Raw genomic sequence first — 26,201 nt, forward strand, 5'->3', positions numbered from 1 at the left:
CCCTGAGCCCAGCACAAACACATTCCTCCATATATCTCTCTCAACTCCCTGAGCCCAGCACAAACACATTCCTCCATATATCTCTCAACTTTAGAAAAACACCACCTGGGAAATCTCCGATAAGGACACAGCGGGAACCAATAAAAAATGCTAAATGTATAATGTTAACCAATTGTAATGCTGTAACCAAGAGAATTACCTTGTTCCCCTGTAACTTTACATATCCTGTTTACATCGGGCTATAAAAAGCAAGCACTCGCATTGTTCGGGGCCCTCTTGTATGCTGTGGAATGGAGGGACCAAGTTCGAACTTGCAGTAAAAGATCCTTGCCGCTTGGCTTTGACTCTGGACTCTGGTGGTCTTCTTTGGGGGAACAAAAGGTCTGGGCATTACAATTGCACACTGAAACTGGGGAGTTCTTTGCTAAAACTAGATTTTACATGGAAGTGCACAGGTAGACCTAATAGAAGTTTCAGAAACCTGGCTAATGGGCCAGGCGCAGTGGCTCACGCCACCAGCACTTTGGGAGGCCAAGGTGAGCGGATCGCCTGAAGTCAGGAGTTCGAGACCAGTCTGGCCAACATGGTGAAACCCCATTTCTAGCAAAAATACAAAAATTAGCCGGACATGGTGGTGCATGCCTGTAATCCCAGCTACTCCGGAGGCTGAGGCAGGAGAATCGCTTGAACCTGGGAGGCAGAAGTTGCAGTGAACCAAGATTGCACGATTGTACTCCAGCCTGAGTGACAGAGCAAGATTCCATCTCAAAAAAGAAACCTGACTAATGTTTGACCAAGCTAGGAATCTTTGTCACTTGCTTGTTCTTTCTCAACTCTGGAAAATTACTCTTCCTATGAGTCTGAGCTCAGCTGATGCCCCAGGGAACACATCCTGAGGCCCACAGAGCCGTTCTTCCAGGCTTCCGTTCTCACAGGTGCTTGCGTGACCGGTTAGAGCAGCCACATGCCCTTCTGTGGGCACAGTGCCTTTCCCAGCCATCTGAGCTCCTGAAAAAGGAAGGACCATGCTTCCTGCAATTCTATGTCTCAATTCTCTGTGATCTGATACAATGCTCGTGCAACAAAGATTAGTGCACGAAGTTATGGGGAACTAGTCACTAGTTTGTCTCATATGATTTTCCAGCTCTGTTACTTAGTGAGGGAGGGACCTCAAGTATATGCATTTGCTGTGGGAAGGGTTTACAAATTCCAGGCGTAGGAGAGTGTGGCCTGGTTACATTTCTGGGTCTTTCACCCACTTCAATGAACTACTTGAGTTGTACGAGTGAGAGAGACAAGTCCATGCTGGACTTGTCTCAAAATTCCAGGGAGCAGGGAGCAAAGCCAATATTCGGCCTAGATTGAAGGACCATGGCTTTACCTCACTTCCAGGTCTACTCTCACAGGTAAGGGAAGAAAGGGTCTAGCACTTAGTCCCTGCAAATCTGGAAGGAAGGCTGGGGAGCGATCACCCACAAAAGTAAGTCCCAGTGTCTCTCAACCCTCCACTAAGACATTTCAGAAAATAAGGCAGGTTGTTTGCTTCGGTACTAGAAAACTCTGGAAGGAAGCTGGGCTCTTTGCAATAAATGCAGGAGCGGGGAGCGTGGTGGCTGCTCTCACAAGCTAGGGATGGTGCAGGGAGCGGAGCTTAGGGTCTTCCCCAGCCTGACCTTGCAGAGGAGACACAGAGAAGCCTGGGGCCTGCTTTGTGGTTGGACGCTCACGGCTGGTGAGAAGCAGAGCGGCCTGTCAGCAGCCCCTGAAGTGTTGTTCCAGAAGCTTTCCTGGGGCAGAAAAAATCGGGACCTTAGTCTTCCAAACACTTTTCTCTTAGGAAAGTGGGTCACCACCTCTCAGAGGAAGAGAGTGAATCTTGTATTTGCCGATTGCCTGTGGTCTCATCCGATCTCTGTTCCTTGTGTCTTGCACCACTTTGAACAGCATCTTATTTTAAACTCTCCTCCTTGACTTCCTTACACTGGCAGGAGAGGTTACATGAATTTTGTCCGTATTCATGGCCTTATAGCAGGTTCTCTGCTGCCTGCCTGCTAGGTGTCCTTTAGAAGTGATCCATGATCCAATCAGGTTTACCAAGCGGCTAACTGGGAGTGGTTGCTTTTTTTTTTTTTTTTCTAATGGGCCCTCAGATATGAGAGCTACAAAGTGTTACCAGACAGGGGTCCCAATCCAGACCCCAAGAGAGGGTTCTTGGACCTCTCACAAGAAAGAATTTGGGGCAAGCCTACAGAGTAAAGTGAAAGCAAGTTTATCAGAGAAGTAAAGAAACGAAAGAGTAGCTACTCTGTAGGCAAAGCAGCAGCAAGAGCTGCTCAGCTGACTATACTTACAGTTATCACTTGATTCTATGCCAAACAAGGGGTGGATTATTCATGAGTTTTCTGAGAAAGAGGTGGGCAACTCCCAGAACTGAGGGTTCCTCCCCTTTTTAGAGCATATAGGGTACCTTCCTAACATTGCCATGGCATTTGTAAACTGTTCTGGTGCTGGCAGACTGTCTTCTAGCATGCTAATGCATTATAATTACTGTATGATGAGCAGTGAGGAGGACCCAAGGTCACTTGGGTCATCATCTTGGTTTTGGTGGATTCTGGCTGGCTTCTTTACCTCAAGCTGTTTTATCAGCAAAGTCTTTGTGACCCCTATCTTGTGCTGACCTGTTATCTCATCCTGTGACTAAGAATGCCTAACCTCCTCCTGGCAATGCAGCCCAGTAGCTCTCATATTTGATGATCCATGATACTTATTAAAGCACAGCCTTATGTGACCTACCTGTATTCAAGATGGAGTAGGTCTGGTTCAAATGCCTCTGACAAAAGTATAGAAACACTGCTGATTGGTATTGCTATATGTCATTTGGTTAATTTTTCTGTTGTTCCTAGGAAACATTGCAGTGTTTACTACTGTTGATGAAAAGAGGTAAACTCTGTAAAACATTTGAAAAGATTTATTCTGAGCCAAATATGAGTGACCAATGACTCCTGACACAGGAAATCCCCAACCCTAGGAAATCCTGAGAACATCTGCCCAAGGTAGTCGGGCTACAGCTTGGATTTATGCAATCTAAGGAAACATAAGACATCAATCAATACATGTAAAATGTACGTTGGTTTGGTCCAGAAAGGCAGACAACTGGAAATGGGGGCTTCCAGTTCATAGGTGAATTCAAGAATTTTCTGGCCAGGTATAGTGGTTCATGCCTATAATCCCAGCACATTGGGAGGCGGAAGCAGGAGGATCAATTGAGCCCAGGAGTTCGAGACCAGCCTGGCAACATAGTGGGACATTGTTTCTACAGAAAATAAAAAAATTAGTCTGGCATGGTGGCATGTGACTGTAGTCCCAGCTACTTGGGAGGCTATGGTAGTAGGATTGCTTGAGTCTGGGAAGTTGAGGCTGCAGTGAGCCAAGATCATGCCACTGCACTCCAGCCTGGGCAAGAGAGTGAGACCCTGTCTCCAAATAAATAAATAAATAAAATAAAATAAAATAGAGCTCTAATTGGCAATTATTTGAAAAGGGTTATTATCTAAAGATTTAGACTCAGTAGAAGGGAATGTCTGGGTGTCTGGGTTAAGATAAGGTGTTGCAGAGACTAAGGTTCCTGTCATGCAGATAGAATCAATAGAAGAGAATGTCTGCATTAAGATGAGGAATTGTGCCTGGATTCCAAAGGCAGGTGTGTATAATGAGAATGAGGCATGTTTGGCCTCACTTTTCATCATGGCCTGAACTAGTTTTTCACACTAACTTTAGAATGGCCTTGGTGGAGAGGTCCATTTAGTTGGCTGGGGTACTTATAATTTTATTTTTGGTTTACATTATCTATAAGGAAAACAAATTAGGTGTAGGTAGTTGCCTAGGAACTTATGTCCTCTATTGGAGGGCAGGGGTTCTAGCTCTGGACCAATCTCAATGTTTGCATTGTAGTTGTATGATAAATATTCAATTAACCAAATAGAGTGAACTAGGATGTTTTATCCATTAGGGTAAGTTTTTTACTCATCTCTGGCCCCAGTTTATTGTTTATTTACCATTTAGACACTGAGCCTTCCTTGGTTCAATTCACTGTGACCTAGTTTTTTTAAAGTATTGCTAAATAAATTCAAATCCATCTTTACCATTAACATCAAGGTAGAAATGCTCTTTAAGTTTTACCAGTCTGTTAATCCATGAAATTCTGAGAAATTTACAAGGAGAATGATAACATTACATAATGTAAGTGTCACGGTGAAATAGTCACAGTTATTCAGGAGAACTCCTTTTCTCCCTTTTTGTGTTAGAGCTGATATGTCAGCAGAACAGAATGTACTCATTCACAGCGATCTCTTAGTTGCTGTTCTTTGATTTGGTCATGGGTGAGTTACAGTGCGGTGTTCTTACACCGAACCTGATTTGTGTTAGATGAGCTGGTTTGTGGGTTACACATTCTTTTTGAATGTGTTTTTGTCAATCTATGATTTCTAACATTTGAAAGGGGAAGTGTTTCAAAAAATAAAGTGGAGCAATACAAAATATTTACTTGCAACAATCCCAAATTCAAAAGTAAAATGAGATGTGTTTAGTACCCATGACCAAGATCCCTAGTAAATCTTTTTTATTTTTATTTTTTTAAGCTTCAGGGACACATGCTAAAGCTGGCAAATCTCTATTTCCAATTTCCTGATTGTAAATTCAGACTGTCTTGTAAACAGCTGTAAACTAAAAATAAAACTCTCAGCTCTGCAAGCATCTGAATGGACCCCTCCTCTTGGTCAAGGGCATTCCAAAGTTAACCTGAAAAACTAGTTCAGGGCATGATGGGAAGAGGGGGCAGGACTTGCTTTCCTCCCACTGGAATTCAGACACAACTGACCAACATTAACGTTAAAATAGAGATCTTAATATTAGTGAAACAGCTGTTTTGTTTGTTTGTTTGTTTGTTTTTTGTAGCAATCAGACACCAAATTCCAGCCTGGCCCTCATATAGCATCACATGACAAACAGCAGGCCCTGAAAGAAATCAAAGTATTTTACCCCAAAATATATTTATTTGGCATATTTTGAAATTGGCCCTGCAAAGCTGTCTCTTGTGGGGGAAATCTACATTTTGTAGAGAATCCTTTCCCTTTTCCAGGTCTTTTTCCTGATCCAGGAGAGAATTAACTATGAGTCTGGCACATTTTAAGTCTGATGAGAGACATTTACAATCTGTCCTCTCTGAAGCCTGCTACTTGGAGGCTTCATCTGCATAATAAGAACCTTGGTCTCCACAACTCCTTATCATAACCCAGACACTTCCTTCAACTGAATTGATTCCAGGTCTTCAGATAAACTCTTTTAAACCAACTGAAAATCAGAACATCTTTGAATCTACCTATGTCCTGGAGCCTCCCCACCTGCTTATAGTTGTTTCACCTTTTCAAACCGAACCAATGTACATCTTATATGTACTGATTGATGTCTTATGTCTCCCTAAAACGTATAAAACCAAGCTGTACCCCAACCACCTTAGGCACGTGTTTTCAGGATCTCCTGAGTCTGTGTCATGGGCACGTCCTTAACTTTGGCAAAATAAACTTCTAAATTGACTGATACTCGTCTCAGATACTTTCTGGTTTACACACCAAGAAGGCTTTGTTTACTTTTATTTCACATGGAGTACTGAAGTCCTTTCAAACCAAAACTGAACTAGTCCCCATCCAAAGAAGTTTGAGAAAAGAAAATGTCATGCTCTTGCTAAGTAAAACCCATGTGTTTTCAGTCACGGTTAGCAGCAGGGACCAATGAAGCTGGTGGGAAAGAAAAAGACTTTTCCTGAAGGGCAGGTCTTTGTTATGGCATCTTATGTTTGAAACGAATTTTCTGAACATTACACCAATGAATCACCGAGTTCCGTGGAATAACGATTGTGAGCGTGATCCTCTGCTAACAGACTAGGACGTCCTGCCTTCAGCTCTCTGGTTTCCTCTAACAGTGGCATTAACCTCTCCTCCAGCCACCACCTGGCACTGAGATAGCTTAGAGGCACCCTGAACTCAGTTTTCAAGACAGCTGCCTGGGACATTTCCTGAGTGAAGGCCCAGTCCCTGAAAAGTTCTGAGGAAAACTAAAATGAGACTCAGAAGTCCACTGATTCACCCCTGCTCATCTTTCCTTCCTCACTCTGGGTCCAGAGAGAGGGCGAGGCTCTCCACCGGGAGGTTAGCCCCAAGGGTACATTGCGTGATTGACCAATTCCCTGTTAAATGAGAAAGAGGAGAAAGAGAAAAAACATAGAAGAGCCTGAATGTTACCTTTAGAACTTCAGGCGTGAGGCTCTGGAGGCGGGTTTTCCAGGAGAAAACTGTCTTTTTTTGGAGAATGCCGGCATCCCCTCTCCTTTCCCCTCTGAAAATGGCTAAAGAGGGGAAAAGTGGCCTGTATGCATTTCCAGTGGTGCCACATCAAACTGCTTTTTCACGAAAACCCAGGCCTTTGTCCCACGAGCATCAGAACCACTCATCGGAGTAGTTCTCCAACTGTGCACTCATTTATTACTAAAAACCTGGTTACTTTTGGTTTTGATTGCTTTTCATTATAAGCCTGTTAGAATACGATGTAATGAAAATGTCATAAACATGTACGAAACAACTTTTTGCCAGATATGTCTCTCTAGGAGGATGCTGAGCCCAGAATTATTAACCTATGTAATTTGGAAATAGTTCTTCAACCTAATTTAAATCCAGGCGGGACGGCAGAGAATGCCAGACTACAGAACCCCTTCCTAGGTCTCCCTGCCCAGTAAATCTATTTTGAGAAGAAGCAATTAAGTTACGAACAACTTGCCCTTTGGTGAAGCCAAAAGGGCTTCACCCTTTCATTTTGTAGATACTAACACCACAAATGGTCAAGCAATTTGCTCCATTGAAGGTATCAGCCAATGCAATCAAATAAGAGAAAACGATTAGAGGGATGAACATTAGAGAAAGAAGTACAACTATTTCTATTTATAGGTGATATAGTATAGCTATGGATGACTTAAAAGAATCAATAAAAAATACAAATAGTAAAAAAATTAAGTAAGGAAGCAGGTTATAAAGTTAATACATAAAAACAATTAATTTTCTCATCCACAAACAAAAGCTAGTTGGAAAATATAATGGAAGAAACTTGCTTACATACAATACCAGCGAAGAGATAAAATAACTAGGAATAAACTAAACAAGAAATGTGCAAATCTTACATGAACAAAACTTTAAAGGAAAAAGGAAAAAAATTATATGAATGAACAGAAAGACCCAGCATGTTCTTGGCTAGAACAACTAAATCAAAGTACAAATGTTGGTTTATAACAGGGTAATATGTAAATTCAATATGTTTCTAATAGATTACCAACAAGACTTATTTTTATTTTCATTTTATTTTATTTTATTTATTTTTATTTTTATTTTTTTGAGATGGAGTCTCACGCTGTTGCCCAGGCTGGAGTGCAGTGGCGCGATCTCGGCTCACTGCAAGCTCCGCCTCCCGGGTTCCCGCCATTCTCCTGCCTCAGCCTCCTGAGTAGCTGGGACTACAGGCGCCCGCCACCGCGCCCGGCTAATTTTTTGTATTTTTAGTAGAGACGGGGTTTCACTGTGGTCTCGATCTCCTGACCTTGTGATCCGCCCGCCTCGGCCTCCCAAAGTGCTGGGATTACAGGCTTGAGCCACCGCGCCCGGCCTTATTTTCATTTTATTTTTTATTTTTATTTTTTGAGATGGAGTCTCGCTCTGGTGATCCACTCACCTTTGCCTCCCAAAGTCCTGGGATTGCAGGCATGAGCAACTGCACCTGGCCTGCTTGACTATAGTTGAATTTTATTTTTTAAAATTTTTATTTATTTTTCTTGAGACAGGGTCTCACTCCATCACTCAGGCTGGAGTATAATGGCACCATCTTAGCTCACTGCAACCTCTGCCTCCCAGGTTCAAGCAATTCTCCTGCTTCAGCCTCCCAAGTAGCTGGGATTATAGGCACACGCCATCAGGTCCAGCTAATTTTTGTATTCTTAGTAGAGATGGGGTTTCACCATGTTGGCCAGGCTGGTGTCGAACTCCTGACCTCAAGAGATCCACCTGTTTTGGCCTCCCAAAGTGGTGGGATTACAGGTGTAAGCCACCATGCCCCACCAACAAGATTTTTTTTTTTTTCCAGAGCTAGACAAGTTGACTCTTAAGTTTGTATGGGAGAGGCTAGGCGTAGTGGCTCATGCCTGTAATCCCAGCACTTTGGGAGGCTGAGGAGGGCGGATCATGAGTTCGGGAGTTCGAGACTAGCCTTGCCAACATGGTGAACTCTCATCTCTGCTAAAAATACAAAAATTAGCTGGGCGTGGTGGCATGTGCCTGTAATCCCAGCTACTCGGGAGGCTGAGGCGTGAGAATCGCTTGAACTCAGAAGATGGAGGTTGCAGTGAGCCGAGATCACACCACTGCACTGCAGCCTGGGCGACAGAGTGAGACTCCATCTCAAAACAAACAAACAACAACAAAAAAGTTTGTATGGGAGAAAAAGCAGCAAGGATAGACAGGAAAATCTGAAGCAGAAGAGCACTAAGGAGAACGCACTGTACGAGATATTAAATCATATGAGGAAAACTCTAAAATTGAAAGAATCTGACCAGTAGAACCAAATTGAAAGTCCAGAATCAGACCCAAGTATATGTAGCTCTTTGATACATAACATATGTGGCATGTGAAGACATTAGTGAAAATATGGTTTTTCAATAAACAGAGGTGGAAAAACTGAAAGTCACTTGAAAGCGAGTTAAAATTGGATCTATATCTCCCATATACCAGAATAAACTTTAAATGGATCAGCAATCTAAATATAAAAAATAAAACTGTACAAATACTAGAAGAAAACATTGGTGAACTCTATAATCTAGAGGTTTTTTTTTTTTTCCTAAAAGATACTGCTCCTTGTGAATAGAGAAAGTTTTTCTATGACTCAGAAACAATAAAGGAAAAATCATTAAAGTTGACTACATTAAAAGAGTGTATGCCAAAATCACCAGAAGCAATGTCAGAAAACAGACGACAAGCTGGGGGAAATATTTGCAATTTATATCACTAAAGACTAATTAAGCCACAACTAGGGAGGGGCGTGTGGTTTGCTACTGGCATCCACTTGGTGGATCTCCACCAGAGATTTTGTGAAACATCTGTAATGCCTGGACAGACCCACAACCACAAGTTATGGGGTTCATGCAGTCAGCAGTGTTGATGTTGAGAAACTCCGCCTTAGGGTAAGGACAGAAGGAGTAAAACAGCTCGAGTTCTCAAAATTGAATTCACGTAAAATACCTGGCTAGCATTTTCCCTACTTCCATTGACGCTAGATGTTTCTGTTTTCCAAGTCTGCTCCATCTGAGATGGCAGATGGAATGGAGTTTTTACACTTCCTTGGCTAACCTGTCAGTACCCTGGGGTCTAATCCCTATGGGCCTGGAGAGAACCGGAAGTCCTTAACACACCGCTCGATAGTACACACAATTTATTTTTAAATTAAAAAAATATATATCTATATTAGTTTTTTATTTCCACAGGTTTTTGGAGAACATGCAGTATTTGGTTACATGGCAAGTTTTTTTTTTTTTCTGAGGTGGAGTCTTGCTCTGTTGCCCAGGCTGGAGTGCAGTGGCATGATCTCAGCTCACTACAACCAACCTCCGCCTGCTGGGTTCAAGCAATTCTCCTGCCTCAGTCTCCTCAGTAGCTGGGTCTACAGGCGTGTGCCACCATGCCTGACTAATTTTTTTGTATTTTTAGTAGAGATGGGGTTTCACCATGCTGGCCAGGCTGGTCTTGAACTCCTGACCTTGTGATCTGCCCACCTTGGCCTCCCAAAGTGCTGAGATTACAGGCATGAGCCACCCCACCCTACCAAGTAAGTTCTTTAGTGGTGATTTGTGAGATTTTGGTGCATCTATCACCTTAGCAGTATACACTGAACTCAATTTGTAGCCTTTTATCCCTCACTCCCTTCCCAGCCTTTTCCCCCAAGTCCCTGAAGTCCACTGTATCATTCTTATGCCTTTGCATCCTCATAGTTTAGCTCCCACTTATGAGTGAGAACATACAATTTTTGGTTTTCCATTCCTGAGTTACTTCACTTAGAACAATGGTCTCCAATCCCATTCAGGTTGCAAATGCCATTAATTCATTCCTTTTTACGGCTGAGTAGCATTCCATCGTATATGCACACTACAGTTTCTTTATCCACTCTTTGATTATGGGCATTTGGGTTGGTTTCATGTTTTTGCAGTTGCGAAGTGTGCTGCTAACATGTGTGTGCAAGTATCTTTTTCGTATATTGACTTATTTTCCTCTGGGTAGATATCCAGTAGTGGGATTGCTGGATCACATGGTAATTCTATTTTTAGTTATGGAAGGAATCTCCACACTATTTTCCACAGTGGTTTACATTTCCATCAGCAGTGTAGAGGTGTTTCCTTTTCACCGAATCCACGCCAACATCTATTGTTTTTTGAGTTTTTGCCTTTTGGTGATGGCCACTCTTGCGGGAGTGAGGTGGTGTCACATTGTGGTTTTGAGTTGCATTCCCTAATCATTAGAGATGTGGAGCATTTTTTCATATGTGTGTTGGCCATTTGTATACACTCTTTTGAGAATTGTCTATTCATGCCAGCCGACTTTTTGATGGGATTGTTTTTTTCTTGCTAATTTGTTTGAGTTTCTTGTAGATTCTGGATATTACTGCTTTGTCGGATGTATAGATTGTGAAGATTTTCTCCCACTCTGTGGGTAGTCTGTGTACTCTGCTTGACTATTCCTTTTGCCTTGCAAAAGCTCTTTAGTCTGCTTTTTTTTTTTTTTCCTTTTTTGAGATGGACCAGGCTGCAGTGCAGTGCAGTGGCACCATCTCGGCTCACTGCAACCTCTGCCTCCCGGGTTCAAGTGATTATCCTGCCTCAGCTTCCCCAGCAGCTGGGATTACAGGCACGCGCCACTACACTCGGCTAATTTTTGTATTTTTAGTAGAGATGGGGTTTTGCCATGTTGGCCAGGCTGGTCTGGAACTCCTGACCTCAAGTGATCCGCCCGCCTCGGCCTCCCAGAGTGTTGGGATTACTGGGGTGAGCCACCGCGCTGGCCCCTGGCTGGCTTCTTTGCCGCAAGCTGTTTTATCAGCAAAGTCTTTGTGAGCTGTATCTAGTCGGCTCATTTTTAAATGCGTGCTCTGCACTCCCCAGTGAATGGCCGTGTATCAGGAGCTGGCCCTTTTCTGGAACCAGGCCAGCATTCAGTCTCTCCAGAGGCACCATAAACACGCCGCTGGGGCCCTGAACCAGTCAAAGCCAAGGCCTCCGGGCAGGGTGGGGTTGACCCGCGCGTCCCGCCCCGCCTCTCTCTCAGTGCTCCGGACCCGGGACTCCGCCCGCCTCCCCGCGGGTATTTGAGGTCCGGGGTGGCTCCGGCGTCTCTACCCGCCGTTCCCCTCGCTCCCCGCCCTGGGGTAAGTGTCTGGCTTGGGGGCCGCTCGGACACGCTGGCTTGGGTTTGCCGCTCCCAAGTCGGGAAAGCAGGGGGCGCGAGCGTGTGTGGCGGGAGAGGGAGTGGGGCGGGGCAGAGGGCGGCGGGGCCGGGAACGCGCGTGGGTCAACGGCGCGCGGGGACGCGGGAGCCCCGAGAATGGGGCGTGGCCGCGCGGGGCTGTGACCCTCGCCGTCCCAGCGGGGCGGGATCCCGGGCGAGCGTCCGGCTTGGGTTCCCTTCCGGAGCCTCGCAGCTGCGGAGGACGGCGACGCGGCCGGTGAGTCGTGCGTGGCCGCGAGCTCGGCCGGTGACGCCGCTGACGCGGGGACCCCGGGCGCACAGGCCCAGCGCCCACGGAAGAGGCGGCCGGCGCGGGATGGGGGCGGCGCAGAGCCTCCCGGGCCACAGGTGACCCCCGTGGGCCCCGCGGCCTCCGTGACCCCTCGCCTGCTCCGCGACCCGGAGGACGCGCGCTCAGCCTTGGGGCGCCGAGTGTCGGGAGCCCGGCGGGAGGCGGAGAGAGGCCGAGGGATCGGCGCCGAACGCTGCCATCCGGCCCCCTGCGTGTGTTCCCTGGACTGGCCGTGCTGGGCTTGGCCAATTCCGCAGCCCTTTCCAGGTCGCCCAGACCTGTGAAGACAATCGTGTGGTCCAGCCCGGATCTCCTTACCCCTCTGTGTTTGAATTAAACTTCCTACAGGCAAACTATTACGAGCTTTGATGTCTTCAAGGCAAAGAGGAAACTTTAACCACAAATTGGCATTTAAGTTACTTTCTTCCTCCTTTTTTTTTTTTTAACCTAAAGTTTGGCTTTGGAAAACTGAGGTACAGAAAATTAATAATTAATGTTCACATGCTGTCCGAATACTCAGATGCGAGGGGGCACCTGAGTCCATTTTTTTGGGCACTTTTGCTTTCTGGGATGCCCTTGTGCCTAATGACAGGGATACGCCCTGCAGCTGCCTGCATCCTTTCTGGTGTGGGTCAGGCCTGATGAGATGAGATCTGATGTGTTCAGTGACCTTCTAGTTAAGGTCCTGGGCCGGCCTTGTATTGCTGGGGCTGTTATGTGTGCTGGGATTAACACCAATGACTGCTGTTATCAGCATAGATGGCTTGTGTTCTCATTGCAGGACCGTATCTGAGTAATTGCATCCATTGTGATGTGGTGCCACCAAAGAGAAAAGTTCTTTGGTCATACTCGACTATGTAAACTAAGTATTTTAAGTTAAGGCCAATTCCAATGCATTTTATTACAATTCAGCATGAAACAGTTAACACAGACCAGTAACAGTAGAGTGAAATTAGAATGAACAGAATCAACATTCTTTTCCATATATGTAATCATAAGGGCACCCAAGCTACTGCATCTGCGGTCCTTGCACTCCTTGGCTTGAGGCCCCTTCATCTTCAAGGCCAGTGGAGGGGCCTTTTGCTTTATTCTTTGCATTGCTTTTTCCCGTGAGATCTCCCACTGCCTCCCTCTTAGAAGGACACCTGTGGTTACATTTAGGGCCAACTGGACCACTCCAGGATAATCTCCCATCTCAAGAGCCTGAATTTAATCATGCCGCACAGTCCCTTTTGCCATGTAAGAGGGCATTCACAGGTCCCAGGGATTAGGACCCAGGTATCTTTGGGGCACTTGTTCAGCCAACCCCAGCTATGAATGTAAAGGCATGCATGGTGGAGAACTGGTTAATTCAGCATCTCCTCACAGGGCCTTCAGTAGGCACCTCCTTCCCTCTCCTATGTGCTCCAGGAAATATCTGCTCCAGCTTCTCGCCTTCCTTGTTCTGTGGGTTCCCACTCACTGCTCAAGTGAGTCACTGGGACTGTCTTAGAATGCTGGCATTCTCCGAGTGGGACATATTCATTTGGTAAACATTTGAGAACTGTGTCAGAGCAGGCAGGCCCCGCATCCCTGTATTCCCGCGTCCCCTCCTCCCCATCCTGACTGCCTGTGGGGTCCTTACCTGCCCCTGTCCTCTCACCTGATTCTGCAGATTCTTCTTGAGCAGTAGCCCAGACAGGGCGTTGGCGCTGCGTTTCAAGCCCAGCTACTTCTTAGCTTCACTTCTGTCAACTTCACCTTCTCTCTAGTGCAGTGGGGCATTGAAGGTAGGTCTCTCTAAGGACTTACTGGGCTTTAACACGTTGTGATTCTGTGATTCCGACTTGCCTGAAGATACCCAGCTCCCCCGCCCCGATGATCCAGCTGTATTCCTGCTCTGGACCCTGCTGGGGCTGCCACACCCCCTGCACGGCGGGGCTTGAGAGATGTGTGCAGCCTGACCCTACCCCTGCGCCTGTCTCTGAAGGTGGAGATGGGCACGCCCCCATAGCCCGGGAGGCAAGGTGGTGCCCTGAGTGTGCTGTGAGTTCAGGAGCAGGAAGGCCTGGCTTGTGGCAGCAGGAGGTCTCCAAGCGTGGTCTAAGATTGGGGCTTTGCCACCTGCAGGGATTTCCTAGAAGGAGATCCAAGGGTCAGGAGGCATTTGAAAGGCTTTCACGCATCTTTGTGTGTGGCTTGATTTATCTTCTTTTATTTTAAGGCTCTTGTTACCCTGAAATGGGGTTCTCTCTCTCATTATAAACACATTTGGCCATCTTTTCTTGTGTAACTGTCAGTGAATTTATCATTTTGAATATTTTTCAAATTAAAACAGTACATTTAAGCCCACAAAACACACCAAAGAATACAAACGCAGAAGCCAAAGGCAATACCCTTCTGTAATTCCATCCCAAGAAAGTGACTCCGGGACAGGGTGCCTCCTCCCGCACTCTCTCCGTGTGCGGGCAGGCGTGCACGAGGAGTCCTCACAAAACGGGGCTGCATTACACATAGAACTCTTGTTTTCCACACTTAACATTAGAAACACACACAATAATTTGGAGGGTCCTAAAAAGAAACACCCCGAGTTCTGTGTGTGTGTCTGTTTGCCCGCTGAACCACAGCGTCGGCGGTGACTATCAGTAAGGCGTGTGAGATGCAGTCCCGTGGAAGCTGTGCTTATGTGATTCTGATTTTAAATCTTGTTCCAGGTCTGCCATCATGGATATTCTCGCAGAAGCAAATGGCACCTTTGCCTTAAACCTTTTGAAAACGCTGGGTAAAGACAACTCGAAGAATGTGTTTTTCTCACCCATGAGCATGTCCTGTGCCCTGGCCATGGTCTACATGGGGGCAAAGGGAAACACCGCTGCACAGATGGCCCAGGTACAGCTTCAGGGCAGCCACGGGTGCTATTAACTGTCAAGTGAGCTGCTCCTCCACATTCCAAATCGCAGAGGGATTGCTGGAGACGGATGACTGTGCAGTATCGCAGGGTGTGGATGGAGAGTGTGCAGGGAAGGGCATGCCGCCCATGCTGGAGCACCCTGGGGACAATACCCTCACTGACCCGTAGGGGTGGAGAGGGGGTGCCCGATTCAGGGGAATGAATGATTTCATCATCACATGGCTTAGCTTGTTCATGAGTTTGTAGATGGTTGTAAAGTCACAAGGTTCAGGTTGAGTCCTGTGATGATCTTTGGGTGCTGTCATCTGGTTTTTGGTTGTTAGGGGTCTTTATTTTCTCGTTTGCGTGTAAACCCTTCTTAGAATGGCATTTGTCAGCTAAACATGTTTTCAGTAGTGTTCTGGTTATTTGAGGTTGTGTAACCAGCTGTCCCAGCTCAGCAGCTTTCCTGGTTGTTGAATCCGGGTGGATTGAGTGGTGCTTCTGCACCACTTGGCACTGGGTGGGTCCCTTGTGGGGCTACGTCAGCAGGGGCTCAGGAGGGGGTTGGGGCGTCTTCTCTGTGGCCTTCTCCACTGGGGCCTTCCACACGCTTCCTTCAGCAGGGTTGCCTGGGCTCCCGCAGGCCAGGCGGCTGGGTTCTGAGTGGAAGTGCTCCCAGAAGACAGGCTTGAGACAAGGGCCTATCAAGCCTCCACGTGCGTCCTGCTTGCCAAGGCCCCAGTGCTAAAGGCAGGCGCATCTCTGCGTCTGAGGGCTGAGCGAGGGTGTGCACACCAGAGACGTGGCTGGTTGGGGCCACCCATGACTGCTGTGGTCTGCCCTCTGGACCTGGTGGTTCCCTGGGAGTCTGAGATCCAGGTGTGGGCAGGGTTGGTTTCTCCTGCAGCCACTCTCCTTGGCTTGTAGACACTGTTTTCTCCCTGTGTCCTCACGTGATCATCTCTGTGTGTGTGTCTGTGACCTCATCTCCTCTTTTTATAAGGACATGGGTCCTATTGGATTAAAGCCCAACCTAATGGCCTTGTTACCTTAATCCCCCCTGTAAAGGCCCTCTCTGCAAATGCAGTTCCATTCTGAGACACTGGAGTTGGGACCTCAGTGTGTAAATTTGGGGGGACACATGTAGCCCATCACAGTAGGCATGGGAGGCATGTGGCCGTCACTGCACTGTGGCAATTCCCAAGCCGAGCCGGGCACCTATTGTCCACCCCTCAGCCCTGGCTGCAGGGCGTTCCTTGATGAGCCTTGATGAGCCTTCACTGCGGCTTCCGGGAATTGTCCCTTGTCCGCTGCTGCCCTGGCCATGCTCTGCCCTCTGTGTCCTGCTGTCGCTCTTGGCAGCTCCTTTCCTGTTCTGTAAGAAATGGCCCGTGCTTGCTGCACTCCCAGCCTACCTCCCACCTGTAGAACGTGGGCACCCAGAGGCCTCCCTGCACTTTGAGCCGTCTCTCCCTTTTAGTCCAAGCTGTTCCAAGTGCTTGAAAACCACTGTGGGATTTCTATCAACTTAGAATTCTGCTTCCCTGGACAAAAATGCCCCCCTGCCCCCACCCCCATCCTGAGTGCTCCGTGTTGGGTTGGGAGTCAGGGTGCCACGGGAGAGCCTGCCAGAGGGTCCGTAAGATGCTGCCTGAATCTTCTAAGTTTTAACGAAGTGGATTTGGACCTCACCCTTAAGGCCAGTGTCTGGGATTTGATCTTTGCCCTGAGGCCATCTCTTTTAGAATCTTTTGCCAGCTGGAGAGGTTGGGAAGAAGAAACATTTTTATTCTCCACCTAGCACATCCTGGATTGGAAACAGTTCCTTTAAATTCTGCTTGAAAATGGAACAGTTCCTTCTTTTCATCTTTCTCTTCCCATGTGTTATCCTAGGCAGCAAAAAGAAGCCAGGTTCATCCTGGACCCCTTAGCCAGATGCTGGAGTTCACAGGGGAGACACCCCATCTTCCCTGTCACTGCGGGTGACCTTCTTTCTACTTCTTCAGCTGGTACACGCACGGCCCCCTTTCTCCAGCCCCCAGGAGTCATTTCGTCCTGTCCGTCAGGGTCTGGCTGGGTCCAAGGGCAGGGCCACATGTTTTAGGTTTTGGTCATGGCAGAATTCCACTTCGGGATGGCTGCATGTGTCACCTGTTGCCACAGAACAAACCATCCCAAACTTAGTGGCTGGAAATGACAATGATTGATTATTTCTCAGATTCTGTGGCCTGAGTGGGCAGGACTGCTCCCAGGAAGCAGTGCGGGTCTCTCATGCAGCTGTTTCAGTGGACACCTGGCCTGGAAGGTTCAAGAAGGCCTCTCTCACCCCTGAGACCTCGATTCTTTTTTTTTTTGAGACAGAGTTTTGCTCTTGTTGCCCAGGCTGGAGCACGATGGTGTGATCTCGGTTCACTGCAACCTCTGCCTCCTGGGTTCAAGCGATTCTCCTGCCTCAACCTCCCGAGTAGCTGGGATTACAGGCATGCACCACCACGCCAGGCGAATTTTGTATTTTTAGTAGAGATGGGGTTTCTCCATGTTGGTCAGGCTGGTCTCAAATTCCCGACCTCAGATGATCCTCCGGCCTCGGCCTCCCAAAGTGCTGGAATTGCAGGTGTGAGCCACCGCGCCTGGCTGGAGGCCTTGATTCTTCAAACAACTCTCCCCACAGGTGGTGGCACTTTCTCCAGGGCTTTCCATGTGGCCTTCAGCAGGATAGCTTGGACTTCCTTCTTTCATGGTGGCCAGGGTAGAGAGTGAACATGGCAGCTGGCAGGCCTTTTAAACAGGGCCTAGGCCTGGAACAGCATCACTTCTACTGAATTCTACCTACTGTATCATTAGTCAGAGCCAGTGACAGGGCCATTCCAGACCCACGGGCAGGAGGGAGCCTGCCCCTTCTGACGTCAGGAGCGGCCTGCGTTTGCATAGATGGGAGGTCTGGTTGGCACCCTTGTTTGCCACCAGACTCCAAGTACTGAGCATCAGGAGACTGGGTTTGTGGAGGGCATTGCAGCTCATGCCAGCACTGACAGGGTACAGGGAGGGGCTTTCAAGACCCTTCTGGCCTTTAATCTGATGGATCTTTTTTTTTTTTTTTTTTTTTGAGAGGGAGTCTCACTCTGTCGCCAGGCTGGAGTGCAGTGGCATGATCTCAGCTCACTGCAACCTCTGCCTCCTGGGTTCAAGTGATTCTCCTTCCTTCACTTCCTGAGTAGCTGGGATTACAGGCATGCACCACCAGGCCTGGCTCATTTTTATATATTTAGTAGAGATGGGGTTTCGCCTTGTTGGCCAGGCTGGTCTCAAACTCCTGACCTCAGGTGATCCGCCCACCTTGGCCTCCCAAAGTGCTGGGATTACAGGTGTGAGCCACCGTGCCTGGCCTTGGATGGATCTTTTAAGCAGTAGTAAGGGTCTGGATGGTTGTTAGGCTGAGTTTGGGGTTGCCTCATTTCCTGAAGTCAGAGCATACAGGAATGATGTGTTTTCATTCTGTTTTTGATTTCAGGTACTTTCTTTCAATAAAAGTGGTGGTGGTGGAGACATCCATCAGGGCTTCCAGTCTCTTCTCACCGAAGTGAACAAGACTGGCACGCAGTACTTGCTTAGGACGGCCAACAGGCTCTTTGGGGAAAAGTCTTGTGATTTCCTCTCAGTAAGTCATACTTGCTGTTATTCACTAAAGAAAGAAAGGTGGCCAGGTGGTGGGGGCTGGGGTCCAGCAGGAAACGTGTGGCTCTAAATGCCACTATGCCATACGTAAGCTTTTGTAATTTGTTTCTTTTCACCTGCCAATATGTTTTAAATTCTCTGCATTTCAATAAGGTAGGTCTACTTCATGCTTTTGAACTGTCTTGTCAGCATCTTGTCCGGCAGCTACTTGATGCATGGCTGCTCCCTTAAAGGATCCAGCAGTTGGTGAAGTTTGTTTGATATTCAGAGACTGATTCAACTTCGGTTTTTTTTGTTTTTTTTTTCTGAGTCAGAGTTTCGCTCTGTTGCACAGGCTGGAGTGTGGTGGAATGATCTCAGCTTACTGCAACCTCTGCCTCCTGGGTTCAAGTGATTCTCCTGCCTCAGCCTCCCGAGTAGCTGGGATTACAGGCGCCCGCCACCGTGCCCGGCTAATTTTTGTAGTTTTAGTAGAGACAGGCTTTCGCCATGTTGGCCAGGCTGGTCTCAAACTCCTGAGCTCACATGATCCACCCACCTCGGCCTCCCAAAGTGCTGGCATTACAGGTGTGGGCCACAGTACCTGACCTTGACTTCGTTTTTAAGCTAGGATTAAATATAGCTAAAGCTAGGAAGTTGTATTTCAGGTTAAGTCCTCATATTTATTTGTAAATTATGTATGTCAATCATAAAATTATAGATTTTCTGATTTGGTGCAATGAAGAAGGAGGCCGTTGGTGTTCATCATTTTTGTAGCCAGGCAGTTACGTCACTCTGTCTATCCTAGTCTTTTAGAGATTCCTGCCAAAAATTCTACCAAGCAGAGATGGAGGAGCTTGACTTCATCAGCGCCGTAGAGAAGTCCAGAAAACACATCAACTCCTGGGTAGCGGAAAAGACAGAAGGTGAAAATGTATTGCTTTCTACTCGTAACAGCATCTGAACCCATTTTATTGTCAGTTCCTTCACAAGACTTCACAATCTTCACAAGATTCTAAACAGGAATGATGATTTTTTTCTCTGAATAACTGCAAACTTAAAAAATCTGCTTCTGAAATCAGTTGCCATTATTTGACATTTTGGAAATGCTGGATGTGTGCTGTTGTCTCTGGCTTCTCCCTGCGTCCTCAGCGTACCCGTGATGTCTTTCAGTATTTGGTACACCTCTTCTGGACCAATCCACATTTCAATTTTGAGGAGGGGGTTCATGTTAATATAGTTTTCCCTTTCATAAGTAACATAAAAGATTCAGTATGGATCTCAAGCTGCCTCGCTCTTGGGTAGTACGGTCTACAGTTTTCATGCATTGCGTGGGACACTGGGTCATGCCCTGGTCTATCTACGGTTCTTAATTTAAACATTTTTTTTTTTTTTTAGAGACAGGGTCTCCCTCTGTCACCCAGGCTGGAATGCAGTGCCACAATCACAGCTCACTGCAGCCTCAATTCTTTTTCTTTTTTTTTCTTTGAGATGGAGTTTTGCTCTTATTGCCCAGGCTGGAGTGCAATGGTGTGCTCTCAGCTCACTGCAACCTCTGCCTCCCAGGTTCAAGCGATTCTCCTGTCTCAGCCTCCCAAGTAGCTGGGATCATAGGTGTGTGCCATCATGCCCAGCTAATTTTTGTATTTTTAGTAGAGACGGGATTTCACCATGTTGGCCAGGATGATCTCAATCTCTTCACCTCGTTATCCGCCCGCCTTGGCCTCCCAGAGTGCTGAGATTACAGCCTCAATTCTTGGGCTCAAGCGGTCCTCCTGCTTCAGTTTCCCAAGTAATTGGGACTACAGGTAGCACCACCATGCCCAGCTAATTTTAATAATATTTTTTTAAAGAGATGAGGCCTCACTATGTTGTCCAGGCTGGTCTCAAACTCCTGGCCTCAAGTGATCCTCACACCTCAGCCTCCCAAAGTGCTGGAATTATGGGTGTGAGCCACTGTGCCTGGCCTAACCTGTTCTTTAAGCTTATAAAGAACATCTTTTGACTGCCCACCTTTTTGACAATCCTTTAACTTCCTGTCTTTAAGTCATAGGCACCCACGACTGCTTCCTATCTCATGTGTTATGAACTCATCCTGCATAATTAACATGTATTTGTTCACTTTGTGTGTTTTATTCAAATGGTGATGTTTTTCTTATCAGAAGTTTTTGTTGCTTTGCTTTCAGGACACGCATCCCTTTATATTTGGGGTACAGTGGAACTCTCTATCCGTGCACTTGACTGCTGAAGAGGGCCTCAGCCGATTCCTGGTGTGTCCGGGATCAGCAGCCGCTCCTGCCTAACGTGGTCTTTAATTCTCTGCTCAGGTAAAATTGCGGAGTTGCTGTCTCCGGGCTCAGTGGATCCACTGACGCGGCTGGTTCTGGTGAATGCTGTCTATTTCAAAGGAAACTGGAATGAACAGTTTGACAAGGAGAACACCGAGGAGAGGCGGTTTAAAGTCAGCAAGGCGAGTAAGGTGCCGTGACGGGTGACGGGGGCGACTCCCGGAGCAGCGCCTGCGTTCACACGAGCGTCCCGGACTTGGGGCCCGCCTGCCGAGGGCCTCCACGGGCCCTTTCCGCCCCTGCCCCTGCCCCTCCTGTTTGCCATCCATCGGGTGGCCGCTGTCCCTGGGCTCCTGGCATCCCCCCTGCCACCTACAGGGCAAGTCTGAAGCTGCAGCCCCCAGGCTCCATCAAGGTCCTCAAGCTCAGACTCCAGATACGGTGTGCCGTCTTCTAGCGGACATTTCCCCCTGATCTCTAGCGTCATTCTCACCCGGACCTACACGCTCCTTTCTCTCCGGCGGCGTCCCGGGAAGCCCCGGGCCAGCCCTCCCGCCGCGCTGCACACGGCTCCTCCGCGCCGCTACCGCGCCTCCTGCTGGCCGCCGTGCCACACTGCAGGGGCGGAACCACTCCCTGCTGAATTGAGGCTGAGCAGGGAGGACGTCTGACAAGTGCCAGGCACGTAGCTGGTGCCTAGTAAATGCCAAACCAATGAGTGATATTCAGTCCTCTCTTGATAGTAAGGATAAGTACAGATTTTTGTTTTAAAACAACCAAACCGGCCGGGCGCGGTGGCTCACGCCTGTAATCCCTGCACTTTGGGAGGCCGAGGCGGGCGGATCACGAGGTCAGGAGATCGAGACCATCCTGGCTAACACGGTGAAACCCCGTCTCTACTAAAATACAAAAAATTAGCCGGGCGCGGTGGCGGGCGCCTGTAGTCCCAGCTACTCGGGAGGCTGAGGCAGGAGAATGGCGCGAACCCGGGAGGCGGAGCTTGCAGTGAGCCGAGATGGTGCCACTGCACTCCAGCCTGGGTGACAGAGTGAAGACTCCGCCTCAAAAAAAAAAAAAAAAAAAAAAAAAAACAACCAAACCAACCATGTAGATAGACACGGAGATTAACCACCTCCAGCTTGGAAGATGTCATTTGCTGATGGCCCTTTATCTTCCTCTCACTGAATCCACTTTATTGTCTCTGGTTTTGTTTATCTTTCACTATAGAAATTTTTGAACATAGACAGAGTAGACAGAATATATTAATTACAGTGTATTCTTGATCATTGACCACAGTTAGATCTTCCAGGCTAACTTGAACTTGAGCCTTCAGTTTCTCAAGAAATTAATTTTCATTGTTTATTCTCCTTGCAATTCAGAAAGAATTATTTTCTTTCAAACTTTTGTTCTGAAATGAACTGTCCTATTTTCCCCTGGCAAAATTATTTCTCTCTTTAATCATTAACAAGATGTACAAGGGCTTTGTTTGACTACAGGTAACAGAAACCGCAGTTCACCATGGTTTAGTTCCTAGGAGCTCATCTCCCCTACCAGGAGGTCTGGAGGCAGGTGAGACCTGGGCTGGTCTGGCACCAGCTGATGATCCCAGGGAGTCTGCTCCGCCATCCTCAGCATGTGGTCTTCTTCCTCATGGTCACAAGATGGCTCAACTGGCTTCAGCAGTCCAGGTGGCAGGGACGGGGAGGAGCAAGGGGAGGAGAGCCTAAACCTTCGCCTTGGTGGTTCTGCCTTTCAGAAAGGGAAAGCTGCTTTCTATATGGTGTAGGCCAGAGCTATAGGTCCCGTGGGTTTGGGGAGATGTGGAATCCTGCCGGGCTTTCTGAGCTCTGCAGTGAAGAAGGATGAAGAAGGGGCTGCAGTATTGAGTGTCCCTCCAAGGGAACAGATTTTGAGTTGACACAGATTCTTAATTTCATTTACTTCTATATAAAATGGAACTTGTCTACATAATTGTGTATTTAGTGAATCATTCAGTCACTAAGGTTAGATCTTTTTATATTACAAGATTGGAGGCTTTGGACCCTGAAGCGGTGCAGGGAGGAATTACTGAAGGCAGGGGTCAGCAAACTACAGCCTACAGCAAAGCCAGGCCACCACCTGTTTTTTTTAAAGTTTATTGAAACACAGCCATGCTTATTTTTTTATTTTTATTTTTGTTATTATTATTTTTTTACTTTTATTTTTCCAAGACAGAGTTTCTGTCTTGTTGCCCTGGCTGGAGTGCAATGGTGTGATCTCAGATCACTGCAGCCTCCGCTCCCAGATTCTCCTGCCACAGCCTCTTGAGTACTGGGATTACAGGTGTGTGCCACCACGCACGGCTAATTTTTGCATTTTTAGTAGAGATGGGGTTTCACCATGTTGGTCAGGTTGGTCTCGAACTCCTGACCTCAGGTGATCCACCCGCACCGGCCTCCTAAAGTGCTGGGATTAGGCGTGAGCCACCGTGCCTGGCCCTTGCTTATTTACTTACTTATTTCCTCCTGTAACAGCAGTTGACTCATTGTCACAGAGACGGTATATGTAGCCACAAACCAGAAAATAGTTCCTGTCTGGTCAGTTACGGAAAAAACATGCCTACCGCTGGCCAAGGAAATGAGTGGGGCCACCGAGGCCCGGAAGACTGCTCTAGCCAAAGGCTAAGGGCCAGCCCAGGTGAGCCTCTACCACGTGAAAGCAGAAAGCTGCCGCTGCAGTGTATTTTGATTGTTCAATTTAACACAGAAGAATGTGCTACACCAGAGACTGGAAACCATGCAGCATCTTTGACTGTGCCTGTTGCAGGGTATTTACTCAACTCACAGGAGCAGCTTGGAGTCAGGAAATGAGAAGGATTGGTGGATGGGGTGTGGTTCCTGGCCTCCGGCCTTTCTCATTGGCTGGCTGGGGTTGGTGACCAGTGCAGTTTTTTCTGGTGAGATGTGTAAATGTTGCCTGGCCTTTTCAGCATCCCAGCTCATTAATTCATTTATGCATTTATGATTTATTCAGCAGAGGTTGACTGAGTGCCTTATTTTTATTTTTATTTTTTTTTTGAGATGGACTCTCGGTCTGTCTCCCAGGCTGGAGTGCAGTGGTGCAATCTTGGGTCACTGCAACTTCTGCCTCCCAGGTTCAAGTGATTCTCCTACCTCAGCTTCCCAAGTAGCTGGGATTACAGGAGTGCACCACCACACCCAGCTAATTTTTGTATTTTTAGTAGAGGTGGGATTTCACCATGTTGGCCAGGCTGGTCTCGAACTCCTGACCTTAGGTGATCCGTCTGCCTTGGCCTCCCATAGTGGTGGGATTACAGGCATGAACCACCATGCCCAACCTGACTGAGTGTCTTCTGTGCATCAGGCATGGTGCTAGGTATTTTTCAGCCATGCACAAAACCAGCAAAGCATGCTTGCCCTGGTGAAGCTTATGCTTTCTTGGGGGAGAGACAGCAAGCATAAATAAGAAAATAGGAGTGTATTAGACAGTGGTAAATGCTACAGAGATATACCAAGGGAGGGGATAGGAAGCTGTTTTTGGGGTGGGGGTGTAGTGTCAGGTAAGATGATCAAGGACAGCTTCTCTGCCAAAGTGATTTTTGAACAAAGACCATAAAGAGGCAGAAGTTCACTCTCCAGGTATTGGAGGACAAGCTTGCTGTGTAGAGATGAGATGAACCGGGTTTGCTGTCAGTGCAGTGAGGAGGCCTCTGTGACTGTAGCAGATAAACAAAGGGAGAGGAAACTGGGCTTAGCTCCTAGAAGCTAAACCACGGTGACCTGGGGTTTCTGTTACCTGTAGTCAAACAAAGCCCTCGTACATCTTGTTAGTGATTAAAGAGAGATGAGCTATCACAATTCCAGGTCGTTTTAGGGACTTTCAGCTCCTGCTCTGGGTAAACGGGGAGCCAGGGAAGAGTATCCTGCCAAAGAACCATGTGATCTGACTTAGGTTCTACCCGGTCCCTCTGGCCGCTGTGCCGGGAACGGTCACAATCATATTATCACAATATTCCAGGGCTAGGCTGGCAGCAGCAGAGGCAGAAGGAACAGGTCAGATTTTGGTTATGTTTTCGAGATAGAGCCAATATAATTTACCAGTGAGTCAGACACAGGCTGCGAGAGAAAGACAGGAGTCGGCACTCGAGGGCTTTTGACCACTGGACGGCGACGCTGCACTCAGCTGAGATGGGCAGAGCTGTAGTAGACAGAGCTGACCTGAAGGATCTACAGAGCGTCACATTACAGGTGGCATCGGGAGTTTCTTTTATGTCCAAACGTAGGTGTCAGGTGGGCAGTAAAATGCAGGAGTCCCAAGGACAGGGCAGAGGCCCAGGCTGGAGGTAAATTTGGTGCGATATTGTGTTTAAAGTCATGAGGCTGAGTAAGAGCAATGAGAGGAAAGACATGTCGGGTTTGGGCCCCAGGCACGCCGGTTTCTGGAGGCTGCGGTGATGAAGATGGCAGAGAAGGTGCTGCCGTGTGTTCTGGAAGCTGGGGAGAAACCGAGCTGCATTCCTCCCTGCAGAGAGTGGCCGGCTCCGACAGGTTTGTCCCATGTGTCAGTGGGGTCTTGCTTCAGCTTAATGTTTGTCTGTTTTCTTTGTAGAATGAGGAGAAACCTGTGCAAATGATGTTTATGCAGTCTACTTTTAAGAAGACCTATATAGGAGAAATATTTACCCAAATCTTGGTGCTTCCGTATGTTGGCAAGGAGCTGAATATGATCATCATGCTTCCGGACGAGACCACCGACTTGAGAACGGTAACAGCTAAGCTGTGAGAGAGGTGTGCTAGCGAGGGAGCCGCTCGCGGGTGTCTGCCGTGGCTGCTTTCCCCACTTCGCGGTCAGCCATTTAACACCAGACCGCTGCTGACCATAGCCACGCTGCCACCGGTGTCCGGCATCCGCAGCACAGCACAGGGCCCTGGTGGGCAGCAGCACCCTAGGTCTTAAAGTCTTCAACTGTCTCCCTCTAGGTGGAGAAAGAACTCACTTACGAGAAGTTCGTGGAATGGACGAGGCTGGACATGATGGATGAAGAGAAGGTGGAGGTGTCCCTCCCTCGGTTTAAACTGGAGGAAAGCTATGACATGGAGAGCGTCCTGTGCAGCCTGGGCATGACCGACGCCTTCGAGCTGGGCAAGGCAGACTTCTCTGGAATGTCCAAGGCAGACCTGTGTCTGTCCAAGGTCGTGCACAAGTCCTTTGTGGAGGTCAACGAGGAGGGCACGGAGGCCGCAGCCGCCACAGCTGCCATCATGATGATGCGGTGCGCCCGATTCGTCCCCCGCTTCTGTGCCGACCACCCCTTCCTTTTCTTCATCCAGCACAGCAAGACCAACGGGATTCTCTTCTGCGGCCGCTTTTCCTCTCCCTGAGGACAGGGCGGCCTCTGTGCAGCCCCTCTCCTTTCTGTCCCCTACACTCCACAGTGTGCCTGCGACCCAAGTGGCCTTATCCGTGCCGTGGTGGCAGTTCAGAAATAAAGGGCCCGATGGTGGGATGCCGCA

The 26,201-nt window shown here is 47.8% G+C and overlaps 1 protein-coding gene across 10 annotated transcripts; it reads left to right on the forward strand.

The window, feature by feature from the left end:
• The first annotated feature begins 1,346 nt into the window (after positions 1–1,346).
• On the forward strand, positions 1,347–26,201 carry SERPINB6 (serpin family B member 6). Of its 10 annotated transcripts, none has more exons than XM_045390451.3 (8): positions 11,437–11,502; positions 13,529–13,643; positions 14,568–14,742; positions 18,258–18,404; positions 19,209–19,326; positions 20,728–20,870; positions 25,297–25,452; positions 25,668–26,201. In XM_045390451.3, exons 3-8 carry the CDS (start codon positions 14,578–14,580, stop codon positions 26,067–26,069), a joined length of 1,131 nt encoding a protein of 376 aa, XP_045246386.2. In that variant the 5' UTR covers positions 11,437–11,502; positions 13,529–13,643; positions 14,568–14,577; the 3' UTR covers positions 26,070–26,201. The 10 variants fall into 10 exon arrangements, with proteins under 10 accessions (XP_045246390.2, XP_045246391.2, XP_045246386.2 ...); XM_045390454.3 differs by lacking the exon at positions 11,437–11,502 and adding an exon at positions 11,752–12,347; XM_074038936.1 differs by lacking the exon at positions 11,437–11,502 and adding an exon at positions 11,752–11,930.

This window comes from Macaca fascicularis, chromosome 4 (assembly GCF_037993035.2).
Source record: "Macaca fascicularis isolate 582-1 chromosome 4, T2T-MFA8v1.1".
In the NCBI taxonomy this organism is placed as follows: Eukaryota; Metazoa; Chordata; class Mammalia; order Primates; family Cercopithecidae; genus Macaca; species Macaca fascicularis.

Coding starts and splice junctions, on each gene's coding strand:
- SERPINB6 (XM_045390456.2), top strand. CDS start 1,372: ATGGCTTTACCTCACTTCCAGGTCTACTCTCACAG. Junction 19,327..20,727: donor GGTAGCGGAAAAGACAGAAG/GTGAAAATGTAT, acceptor TTCTCTGCTCAG/GTAAAATTGCGGAGTTGCTG. Junction 20,871..25,296: donor GGCGGTTTAAAGTCAGCAAG/GCGAGTAAGGTG, acceptor TTTTCTTTGTAG/AATGAGGAGAAACCTGTGCA.